Raw genomic sequence first — 13,091 nt, forward strand, 5'->3', positions numbered from 1 at the left:
TTCTGTGTGTGTGCGCTCTGCACATTCTGTATTCAATGAAGACAGTTAATAACAACAGGCTGTGAGTAAACAGCACCCATCAAAAATCATTTTGGCATTCTGATCAGCGAATGGGATTTTAAATAAAAACAAATACATTGATTTTAAATGTAAGGAGGAGAATGATAAAACTATCATAAAATAGAGATGCCTATCACTGTACCACTATACAAAGCAATACTGTTAATTTACCTTTCTGAAATCTCAAATAGATTTGCAGCTAAAAACAAATAAAGTCAGCTTACCACAGATACACAATATCCCCATTTTTGTTTTTCATTACATATTTTAACATCTAAGCTCTGCCTGCTAAATGGATTCTGAATAAAATTTTGTCTTTGTATAGTTTTTCAACATCTGTTTGTCAAAACAATATGAGAACATCATATTCTGTTTCCCTTTGACACAACTACTTTCAAGTGGTATAGGAAAAGAAAATCCACAAATACTGTTCTATATAAGGTTCTTTAGAGTAAAATATCAACTTCATTAAGTTAAACGAGATCAGGATATAATCTAACTGTATCTATGGTCTATTCTTGATTGTTACTGCCTTCTCCTCAAACTAGTATTTCTTTGTCTACCAATTAAATTCTTAGAGAAAAATACTATTTTTTCAGCATAATGACAGAGCGTGTCACAGCAAAACTAACTACAGTTTCTATATTTTAACTTGTTCTGTGTATTAAGGTATGCACAGATTCAGGTTTTACTACCTATTTTACTAGTTATGACAACATACACAAAGCTCAATTATTTTCTCTGTTGCTGTGTTTTGTTTTTCTCGGCTTAAAATGCAAATGAGACATTTGGTTGAGACACTCCTGTTTTTCCACTGAACAGAAGACATGGCACTGTTCAAGCATTGTTTCTTTTGGGTCCCACCCCGCTCATGCAGAGGGTTCAAATGGGTTCAGTGAAATAACAAAGACATTTCTGGGGGCGGATCTTCTCTGAAAATGCTTTTTAATGACGTTTTAGTTGCTGGGGTGACCATGCTTAATTGGCCTCAAACCAGATTAAGATCTTGTCCTTTATTAACACTCCTAATCAAAAAACACTTGTCAAAATCTTGTCAAACATAGTAAAGTACAGGTGCTTAAATGGAGTCATATTAAAAATCTTATTAAGAACAAATTGATTATGACAAAATCAGTCACTTCTGAGAAACACCTAACAACTCTGAATCCTCTCCGGTCCTCAGAGCTTGAACCTTAGCTGCCATGGAGGCTAAAATAAAGGGAGGTACATCAAATTTTTATATAGGTCAATATTTCAATTTGAAGAAAAAAACAGATAAATATGATTAAAAGTATGCCTGAACACTCAATAAAATATTATGAAGCATCAGTACAAAGTTATACTAAGAGTTCATTGAGTTGCACCTGATTAAATGAAAATGTGAGTAAAAACCTAAAGCTGAGGTTGCTCCGAGACTCTCTTTTATTGTAGGACTCCCAACTTTCACGCATGTAACCTTTCCAAAACTCCAAGTCAAGATATTTTTTACTTAAGGTTAGAGTTTGATACCTCTAGTAATGACTACTTCCATGTGCCAGAATCATGCCTAACTCAATGGTTTCTACGTGTTAAGTTCACAACTATTGAAAACTTTTCCTGCTGTACACTAGACATCAGAAACATCATCATCTATGAAAAAACCCCAGTGGTAAGAGAAGAAATTGTACTTACGAGTATTTAGTCAGAAGATCCAAATCATTATGCATGTTGATTGGGTATGTCTCACTGAGATGAAACAGCTTCTCTAAGGCCTCATAAATGAAAATGATGCAGATAAGAGAAGCAAAAGCTTCTTCAGTAAACCGTGTAATGTAACAGACTAGGGAGCTTGCATCAGTTGCAACAAGGATGATGCACAGGATTGCAGTCCACAGTCCAATGCTAGCTCTCAGGGAAAGATATGACAATCCATACTCTCTAAAGAAAAAATAAATAAATACAGTTTAACTTCTGTCCTGCCACAGTTTCCTAGATGTAGAAGAGGCAGGTCCAAAATTGTTTTTCGTAGGGATGTGTTTATTTTGGATACAGTTTGGGGGGCAGCAGAGGGAAGGCAGGGAGCAGGTAGAAGGGCAGGGAGCAGAACCAACCCACCCTTTTTGCATTTCCAACAATATGCTTCTCACAGTCACTGAATAATTTTCAGTCTCCAAAAGCCTAGGCAGTCCACTTCAAAACAAACTCCTGATCTTATTTCTTCAGATGTTGGAACTTGGTGATCAATATTTCTAATTTTACCCAAAAACACCTTAGAAATGATGCATATCATGATCTCACCCATCTCAAACATGTTTGCGTACAAATAAGCCAGTGGAGTAAGTCTTTACCGTGCATATAAGGATTCCATAAATGTTATTTGGTCATACACATTTAGCCATTTCATTTAAAGATACGTTTGAAATTTTAAATAGCTCTACTCCACTTACTTGCAAAATTTGAATAAGATCTTCTCAAACACTAATACCGGTCCTGTGCTGCCAAGTATAGTGAGGGGCTGCCCACCAAAGAGAGAGTAAGCAATTCCAGTCATGGATGCTCCAAACAGCGATTCTATTGCACTCTGAAAATGATACAGATTGAAGTGTCTATAAATTTTCAATCAGGTTCTTTTAGCAATGTATTGATTTGTCATCTTCTAAACATTGAAACACAAGTATTTTAAAGGTTGTGCCCTCATGCAACAACAGTAATAATAAAAAAATACTAACCACAAACCTACAAATGTAAGTTTGCTTTGAAAGTTCAGATTTAACACATACTATACGACCTTCAGTTGCTTCTCCTAGTAGACCACCAAATGTGATGACAGGAGACATGCAAGCACAGTAGAGAAATAAAAACGATGCCAGACACTGTAGACTGAGAGCATCCCTGAAGTCACTCCAGAAGAACGGAGCTTTTCTTTTTATATCTAAAATCAATCCTCCAAAAAATCTAAAAAATAAAAGAGAGAAAATTAATGAAAAAAGTTTACTGAACATCCTCTTTTAATTCATCCTTCCCCAGAAGAAAGTTTCTGGGAACTCTGTTCTGGTAACTTTAACCAGGAAACTGTTTTTAAAATAAAATAATAAATTGTTTTTAAAACAAAATAATTTGCATGGTTCTGTTTTTAAGATTTTCATGTAATCACCCAGACCCAACTTCCGAACAGTTGTTAGCTCCCACGCATACAACTCTGGTATTTTTGTGAAATAATTCTTTAATGAGAGAGCTAATATAGTGCCCATTTGCCCACACTTCTACATGTAGAGCACATCACATTCTTTATTTGAGAACCTCTTCCTACATACACTTGGTAACAGAATTAAATCTAGGTCATAACTTTCCAAGGACAAGAATTGTCATATTTTGTCATTTACGCTACGCTAAATATGATCAAATATTTAGGAACAGACAGTCCATTACAATAAACAACAAAGTTAAAACAAATATCCCACAATGTTCTTTTTCTCATATGAAACTTTTTTCTCATATGTCCTGAAACCAGGACAACACCGTATTAGATGGTTCTGAGGTAAAGTGGGGAGACAAAGTGTTACCTGCTCCTAAATACTAAAATAATCCTTTAAGCCTGCAATAACAGGTTCACCAGAAGGAGAATGACTTACAGACAGACTGACCATTACGCACCTCTGCTGCACAGCGTACAGCAACACTGCATCTGAATGTTTAGCCTTGTGTAGGTAGGAATGACAGTTAATTATCAAGAGGCAACAAAGAAAAGGAAATGTCTAATGTACAGCTACCAGCATGATGATGCTGCACTAAGCTAACTCCTGATAGGCTTACACCACACCATACTAGACAAGAGAGTATAAGTACTCCTTGGAACAAATTCTTTCCTCAGATGTGTATATGTTGTAGCCAACACAGGTACTATAGTCTCTTATACCTGCACAACCCAGAAAATTCAACAACAAAATAGTTGTATTCATAATACGTGACAAGACCATTTCCAACTTTTCCTTCAAACAGAAATAAGAAATGTTAACTGAGTTTAACAGCAGTCTGACCTTTATAAATAATAAAGAAAGGAGCTTGCAGTAAATACAATGTTAAAATTTAATTCCTCTTGCCCTCTCTACAAATTAGCAAGTATTATCTTTTCCAACTACGTGGTATGCAAATCACGAATAAGGCCTCAAAAAAAATTTATATGCCAAGTCAGTCACTTAAGAGGGAATTAGACCATTATTATGTCTTTGAAAGTACACCAGTTAAAATTTTGAATATATTTTCACTAACTTTCCAGTGCGTTGCAATTCTGGTCCAGAGTGCCCTCCGGGTTGTTCTGGATCCCCATGGGCTGCAGTTCCATTTGGCACTCCTGGGATCTTACGCTTCTCCTGCCAGAAGGAAAAGATACTTTTCTTAGTTCTTTACAACCAAACACGATTTTAGCAAAGGAAATAGACTTTGAGAGTTGAAAGACTAAACATTTAAATTTTATTGTAAGATTCATCAGCATAACCTCTTCATAAACAGTTTGGTAACCAGAAATAGTAGAAGCAACTGTGACCTAAAAGAAATTTAAAGAATTGATCAAAGAAAATCCTGTTATCAGAAAGCATTTTTAAGTGCAGCATGATGGACAGCTTTGCTCATTTCTTACTCATCTGGTCATTGCATTTTGACTTCACAAGCAACTTAGCATAACCAGCAGCATCTATTGACAAGAACTATGAGTAACAGATCTTACTCTCTATGTCTGAAATACACAGCAAAATTCAAAATGGATTACAGCTGTCACCAAAGAATAGGAGAATAGATAAATGATGGAAAAGCTTTGTGAACAGTCACTGTTCAGTAACAATCCATGCTGAGTAATTAGACACAATCATGTCATACTATAAAAAAGCCATCAAGAAAAAAGGGATTCCTTTTTCATAACCTTTTCTGCTTGTTTGAATCATCTTCTAAGGAAAACTGCACCTGTAGGAGGATATACACTCACATGCAATGGAATATTTGGGATTTGTGTTTGTCTTTTTTGTTTCAGAAAACTAGGATACCATAAGCAAACCATGTCTGTTTGTGATGATCAAAGACACTTGTGACCACTTACTCCTCAATTTAAGATCTTTAGATCCATCTGTCTTTATTAAGGAGAGACCTAGTATTGAACTGCACACTGTCATCACTATAATACATGTTTTCAAGACAACAGTTCTCTTGAAGCAAAGGAACCAACAGAAAGAATGCAAAATGTCTATATAGTGATTTTGCTAAATACTAAATTAATGAGACTTAATTCTACTCAGCAAACCTTTAAAAGTACTTTTTACAATGTACAAACCTGAGAGGGAACATTTTTAGGTGGCTCTATTCGAATTGTTGGGTCCCATTCTCCAGGAGGGAGAACTGTAACTTGATCAAGAAACTCATCTATTCCAGACACCAAGTCATTACGATCTTTTGCTTTGTAAGCAACATCATGGAACACCTGAGAAAAACAAAGAACTGTATGTGGGAAGAAAAGGAGATGGGGAGGGGAATACCCCTAAAATATTTCACAATGGCCCCTACTCTTCTGAAGCTGAAATCTCAGCTCCAACTGACTAGAAAATCTGGTACATAGTTTTCATAGCAGTTTCAGCTAAATTGGTGCTAAATATTCCAAGGAATTTAAAACTCAATTATACCACTGGAAATTAACTGTGTAAAATGGAATCTTCTCAGTGAAGATACCCTTGCATGTTACTCTTGTCTCTCATTTTGTTATCTCCTTATGGCAGCACAATCTGGGCAGTTACAGGCCAATGAAATGAACTTAGAATCTATATGTGCATGATTTCAACTGGACAATTACATATTGCAGGTTCCCTATTACACCTCTTCAGTCAGTACAAAATGACTAAAGCCAAATCATGAATAAAAATACCTCATCTGTCATTAGTGTTGCAATTGATCTTCCAATCTCATGGTATTGTTGCCCTTTACCCAATGGTCCAAGAAGAATAAACAAAAATCTGCAAGTTAAATAAAAATACTGTATAAGGCAGATGGATGCAAGTAACTGTATATATTGCAGAAATACTCATTTAAAATTGGAATAGAAGAAACTCTGTCAAACACAGATACACGTTTATGGGGCCCAATAACATACATCCCGGGGCCCTGAGGGAACTCGCTCACGTAGTTTCCAAAACATTCTATGTCATATTTCAAAAGTCATGGTAGTCAGGCAAAATCTCCAGCGACTGGAAAAATAGGGGAGATTTAGATTAGATATGAGGAGGAAATTCTTCACACGGAGGGTAGTGAGGCAGTGGAACAAGCTGCCAAATGAAGTTGTGGATTCCCCATCCCTGGAGGTGCTCAGGGCCAGGCTGGATTGGGCTTTGGGAAACCTGATCTAGTGGGTGGCATCCCTGCCCATGGCAGGGCAGTTGGAACTGGATGATCTTTGAGGCCCCTTTCAACCCAAGCCATTCTATGAAATATTATTTATAACCTCGTTCAAGATCCTCACACACATATTTAAACATGACGCTCTAGTTAGAAAAAATGTGAAAATAACTTCCAGAAATATATCATAAGCTTCACAGTCAGACTTGGTTGAGACTATCAAAACCTCCTTACATAACAAACCTTATCTTACATAATAAATATATGCAGTTATAATTTAAATATAGAAAACTTTAACATAACCTTAATGTTAGTTCTCTTAATTTAACAGAAATTAAATTAATTTCTGTTAAATTTTATTACTTCATTGTATGGTAGTATTATTGCAATATCAGGGTAGTGAAATTACCTCTGAATAAAAATAATTTTTAAATCATTTTTTCCTCCCATTAAGAAGGCTCTAGATAGCCTCCACTCTGGGCTTGGGGTTCTCTAAAATGCACAGGATATGTTCAAACGAAATAATTTCCAGGTTTGCTGAAATGTAAAAAAATAAAAATAAAATAAAAAAATGACTGTTTAACATTATTAAATTATTTTAAAACCAAACTTTTCACAGAAAATAGTTTTCTTAATTTTTCATTCTTTAATTTTCTTCAGGCCAAAAACCAAGACATGTACATTGTTTAAATTTGTTTTTGTTGTTGTTGTTGTTTTGTTTTGTTTTATTTTGATGAGAGGTTGGGAGAGGCAATGGAGAAATGGAGAAAGGCTTTAGAAGCTTTTTCAAAGCTAAGTCTCTCAATGTTCCTTATACACATGCATGAATCAGAGAAGATGAAAAAAGTTATATCCAAAGTAACTACAAATTAAAGCAAAATTTATACTATATTTATATTATACTATACACTTAAATATAGTATAAAATAAGTATATTTAGTATATATTTATTTTATACTACTTATTTATACTATACTTATTATTTTATACTATACTTATACTATCTGACTAGGAGCAAGGATTTGAGTCTCAGTATTTCATATTCTAGATGAGTGCCATAAACTGGAATGCAGTACTGTCATCTGCTAGAATTCTACTTTTACAGAAAGAAAAGAGAGAAGGAGAAAGATAGACAGAATATATGCATTCAAAAAATAAAAATCAAACAAAAACTGAGAGCCTGCATAACAGTTAAGCCAGTGAGCTCAGACATGGGAGAATCAGACTGGAATTTTGAACCAAATCAGCCCCAGCAGGAAACAATGTATCTACAGATTTGCTTAAAAGCTTCATATTGGGCCCCAAAGTCTATTTTAGACATGAGAATAAATCCTTAGAAGTTGTTCTCAAAGCCAAAGTACTTTATTAGAAAAGGTTTCAACTAAGAAAAAGATAATCTAATAAAAATTTATGGTCAAAAGTCACATTCACTTTCATGCAAGTATCTACAAAGTAAATTTTAGAGGAGCATGGTATTTACAGCATATTTTTCACCCATTTGCTATCCCTAGTCAATCAAATTGCAAAGTTTTTTTTCCCTCTATTTCCTGTATCATTCTTTTTTCTTCTAGACGTAATTTTGTAGTATCACACAAGTAGTTTCAGTTCCAGATGAAATAGTCTACGACATTGCTTTGCTGCTGTTTCAGCTTCCTAGTATTTCATCTGCAGTATTACCTGTTTGTATAGGATAAATTCTGTTTTGTAACCTGACAAGCTATCTTTTCTACTTCTGCAAGGAATGATTTTCTTCACACGCTAACAGCATGTTTCTGAATATACATATGTATAATTTAAAGGGCAGGTGGCAAATTTCATAACCCAATACATGGTGAAACTCACTGAAGGTGACATCACCCTGTCTCCACAAGATACTTAGAAAAACACAAAGACACATAAATCTAACTGTACCTAGTTGGAATTGGAACTTCAGCTAGTCCTGTAAGCAGCACTGCAGGAGATAACCTAACAAAAGCAACAACTGCACGGTCCAGGAACTCCAGTTCACCAACTAAGATGTTTGATGCTTCAGCTCCAGGAGGTATCTTTTTCATGAAGTGTAGGTCAACCTGGGAAAACAATATCAAATTATCAAGGAGTTATTTACAGGGATTTTTTTCCCGTTTTGGCCAATGATGGCATTATATTTTAATTTTAGAATTATTTTCATTATTCAGTTTCATTACTCTTGTCTGTCAAATAACCTTTCAAAAAATAAGAATGTTTCTCAAAAACAAAAACTGATTTTTTAACATTTTACTCATTTTATCTTATAAACATAGCTAGAGTACTCCAGGAATAAGTATAAGGACAACAAATCACAATATTGGTAAGAATCTAATATTAATTTCCTATTAATAAAATTAACAAAAATCTTAACAGAATCAATAATTCATAATAGAATAATTAATAGCAGTAAAAGAAATGAAGGCACCTCACTTTTCCATAATTAACAAGTGTGGAGACCATGAATTCATATCTTATAGTTGTCATATTATCAGTGAGAAAAAGAACAGGCTCCACCACCCCAAATTTTCCTTCTACTGCTCTAAGTGAGATCTACTTTTGTTTTCATATTTTGTGGAAGACACTTCCCTTCTACTGAAAACAAGAAAAAATAAGCTATGACTACAATTGTCTCAATAGGGAAAACTAAAGGAACAAAGCAGAACAAAAATTTTGGAGTTTTAAGGCTATGGTGTTGACTTTTCATGGGGGGAGGGTAGGAAAAGAAAAGCAGCAGCTTCATCACAACACTGCTATGTAAGCTCTAGGTATTTGCCAAGGAATGTGTTTATTTGTATTTATTTTCTCAGTACCAACCTACAGTTTATAACAAAGATCGACATGAAATAATGGAGTATATAATGTATGTTTGATTTCATTATACACCAGTATTGCCTACATTTCAAAATGCATGAATTTTGTCATTTGCTTTCCTTTTATTAATCTAAACACAACAACAGCAACCAAATCCAATATAAACTGTTAAAGTGGACCATTTTAATGTCTATCTTACAGCCATCTGTCAGTACTAGTTTGCATAGTTTTTGGTAATATTTAGAAAATTGTTTTCTTGCAAATGGCTCTGGCACTAAATCAGAATTCAGATATAATACAGTTCCCTCTGTAAGAAATCTTATTTCTGTAAGATCACAAAGAGACACTACCGTAAGCTAATCTAGAATGACAAACAACACCTCACTAAGCTATGAGACAAACATCAAATCAACCTGGAAGGTTGGAGTCCAAGTACTTCATGAAAGTATTAGTGACATAATTTTTTCTGTTCCCCACTCAAATTACAAAAAGATTCTTCAGGGTTAAACACAAAACCCAAAGAGATTCACTCTGCATCTATTGCTGGCATTTTAGGTCACTTCTACTTGAGAGAAAGCAAGCAATCTTCCAGGCACATGTACCAATGTGCACTCTGTACTGATTTTACTTTATGAATTGATTTAGCATTTAATAAAGTCTTGTGTACCACATGCTACAGTTGTCACCTTAAGGTCCCACCAACATACAGATCACAGGACCAAGACTCAAACCTCAAAGAAAAACTCAATCCCCTGTCTACCAGAAAGTATTCCTAGACACATTTCTAGTACTACTGATAGCTTGAGAGTCCAAAATCTTTAAGGTATTGAACTGAGCCCCAGTCAAAAGCAAAGAGAAACATCAAACTGGGTAAATACATGCAAGCCTGAGGTGTCACTTCTGCTATTTAACAAGCACAGAGGTAACCCCAAGTGAGTTTGGGGAAATTGTAGAAGTTACATTCTTTAAACACTCCTTCTAACCTATCCACCATTCATCTCTTATTGCAAGAGGTCTTTAGTTGGACAGGCCTCACATAGATCTTAATCTTAACTCTAAACTGAGCCACATTCATGACTTGGCATTTAATAGCCCCCAAAAGCTCCTATTAAACATCAAAGTAAATCACCAATGTGGAGTCCATTCCCCTCCAGGCCACCTCGAGGAAGAAAGAAAGAGGGGGAGGGCTCCCACAGAACCAAACATAATTTGGCATGAAGACAAACAGAAAATAACCAACATTACTTCTTAGGAAAGTCCTGACATATTCATCAAATTTACTTATAAGCAGAGCTATCCAGTGTTCAAAATGAAGTCAGTTATTTCCCATGGTATTTGAAAGACCAAACTCTATCAGTATTGGAACTGCAGATTTGATTCAGAAATACTATTTCCACATGGAGCACAGAAACGTTGCCATGAGAAGGGACATGGCTGCAGTCTGTTCATGCATTTCATATTTCAGGACAGTTGAAGATCATGTCAGCCTCTGTTGGAAGAAGCAGAGACCAGCAATTGTTAAACTGCCAACCCCATCCTGCTCACAGACACAGGATAACGTAGTGCTGTGACAGACCATTTAGAATACCCTTATACTGCCCTGGGAATACAAAGTCCTCAATGGTGTTCCCAGAGGAAGAGGAGTGACACATTTACAAGTACAAACATCAGAAACTATGTCTCCCTCTTTATGCTACTGAAGTAACATTCAAGACAGCTTTTCCTGATGTCTCATGTAATTCAAAAATAGATATCAATACAACCAACACTGTATCAGTGCCGTATTCGTATTGTTGATGGTTGAATCTGCTCCACAATTTGGAATATTAGTAGTAGCCCAAGGGAGACAGATTAGCAAAGAGAGAATATGTGAGGTAGTCAAAGGTGCTTTTTGGTAGAAGATAAATGAAATTAATATGTGGAACAAAATTAGAGCAAGAAATCACAATACTCAAAAGAAAATTAGTGTACTGCTCTACTTTCCTCTCAATCTGTGCATATAATTCCAATTATAACCATTGGGAGTTACTGCAATAGCACATTTCAAGGGGAAGTTGTACTTTACTTATGCATCTTCAAAAGGATACATGTAACTATTTAAAGGCAGTCAAAAAAGGTATTTAGATTAGAATTCTTTACTGTTATTTCATTCCTGCAAACAAAAGCTTCTTTCATATTCCTGACATCCTTTTGGCTATCTGCTGAGGCTGGCCCAAAGACACATTGATCTCTTCTCATGACACTTAAAATAGGAAAGGCTCTTTTGATCAGCTAAGCTGCAGCCCTATACAGCTAGTGGCTGAAGGATCAGATGATGCAGCTCCGTTCATATATATAGATATAGATAATAGACCAGAATTTTGATCCCACAAGACTCAAAGCAATTGTGGATATATGCAAGAAAAGCACTACTGAAAGTCATGTCACTCCCAATACGTTGTTGTGAGCATCATCTCTGCACAGCTTAATGTTGAATGGCCAGCTTTATTTCTATTTGATATCCTTTATAAAAATGTTATACCTTGATATTAGAACATTTGCCAAAACAATTAGTTTTTGTTAACAATTTTAAAATAAATACCAGCAAACCAAAATTATAATTGACTTTCTATATTCTTAAGTATTTTAAAGAATTAGCCTGCATTTTTTTTTTTAGTATGTCACAGTTTATAGGTCTCTTTGCTACCTCTGAAGAAATATGGTCCACAATACATCCCCAGCCCTCCTCCTTTCTTCTCATCATCTTTGACAACAAGATCTGTTTCCCATCTTTATTTCAGCCATATACCATTCCTAGTCTGGCATGTTCAGTCAAGAACTGAACCGGTGCAAATAGCTACCGCTGCTAGGAAATATCTCTGGCACCAGATGGAGCAATCACATAACTCTACTTTTAGCTCAGCTGCACTAACATTAAGATTCAACAGACTCAAAGTGCTGCTCTTCAGATTTTTGGTTTAAATTACCTTTCTTCACTTACTCAACCTTTGTTGTATTAACGTGTCAGTTGAAGCCATCTAATCCTGTCAGGTCTGTCATCTGTATCTAATGTGACAGTTTGTTTTAGATACATACAGACTTCTTAAACAAATTAGGATTCTCCTTTACATTAAAGCTGAGAAGCTGTTTGCTTTTCTTTGCTATCTAACATTGAACTGTCATTGCAATCTCCACTACTGAACAGCTAACATCTTTTGTGAAGTGTACTGAAATATCTTGGCTTGCCAGAAGTATTAAGTTATAGGTTTACAGAAACACATTCTGTTTGAGACATCTGGAATCCACGAGTGCAGGTTATAAAAAGCATAGTTTGCATTCAGGCATTACTTCTACAAAAGCACAAATCTGAGAGGTAAATCCAAATTGTAAGAATTCTGAATTACCTTCCTTATTAAACAATTTTCTGTTAATTTCTAAAAACTCCCTCTACAGCTACACACCTACTGTATTGTTATGTAATAAATGTGTATCTATGTTCATACACTGTGGTTTTCTATTACCAGTAATTTATCAGGAAAATGAAGAATTATTTTTCATTAGATACAAAACCTGTGTTGCAGTAGCCATGAAAATTTTTAAGTGCAAGTAAAATTTGCACTTCACAGCTTTTCCTAATTCACATGGATTTTTTTTTATTTTTTTTTTTAATTAAAAAGATCTGTTTGGTAGTCAGGAATCTCTCTTTGCCATCAGTGAACACTTACCTTGCTAAAGTCAACAGTGCTATTTTCTCTGCTCACATCATTTTTGTTTTCAATACAGGCTGGAGCAGACTGTGGGGAAACAATCTGACCTGCTAACAAAAAATACCATTACAGAATACTAACACTCACTTCTATAAATAAAGCAATATTCAATGA

The 13,091-nt window shown here is 35.2% G+C and overlaps 1 protein-coding gene across 8 annotated transcripts in view; it reads right to left on the bottom strand.

Annotated features, from left to right (window-relative positions):
- Positions 1–13,091, bottom strand: part of SLC4A10 (solute carrier family 4 member 10) — a 156,521-nt gene that overhangs the window by 33,905 nt on the left and 109,525 nt on the right. For 7 of the 8 annotated variants that reach the window (XR_004752296.1, XR_004752297.1, XM_035331526.1 and 4 more), the window contains 8 exons: positions 12,936–13,027; positions 8,323–8,480; positions 5,945–6,032; positions 5,360–5,506; positions 4,309–4,409; positions 2,820–2,994; positions 2,487–2,620; positions 1,732–1,977 (listed from right to left, as the gene is read on the bottom strand). Coding sequence is in view for 6 of the 8 variants with exons in the window: in XM_035331526.1 (XP_035187417.1) it covers positions 1,732–1,977; positions 2,487–2,620; positions 2,820–2,994; positions 4,309–4,409; positions 5,360–5,506; positions 5,945–6,032; positions 8,323–8,480; positions 12,936–13,027 (1,141 nt within the window). In the remaining 2 variants the exon portion in view is untranslated. The remainder of the gene's footprint in view (positions 1–1,731; positions 1,978–2,486; positions 2,621–2,819; positions 2,995–4,308; positions 4,410–5,359; positions 5,507–5,944; positions 6,033–8,322; positions 8,481–12,935; positions 13,028–13,091) is intronic. The other variant, XM_035331524.1, reaches the window with a different exon arrangement.

The sequence above is a fragment of the Oxyura jamaicensis genome, chromosome 7 (genome assembly GCF_011077185.1).
Source record: "Oxyura jamaicensis isolate SHBP4307 breed ruddy duck chromosome 7, BPBGC_Ojam_1.0, whole genome shotgun sequence".
NCBI lineage: Eukaryota > Metazoa > Chordata > Aves > Anseriformes > Anatidae > Oxyura > Oxyura jamaicensis.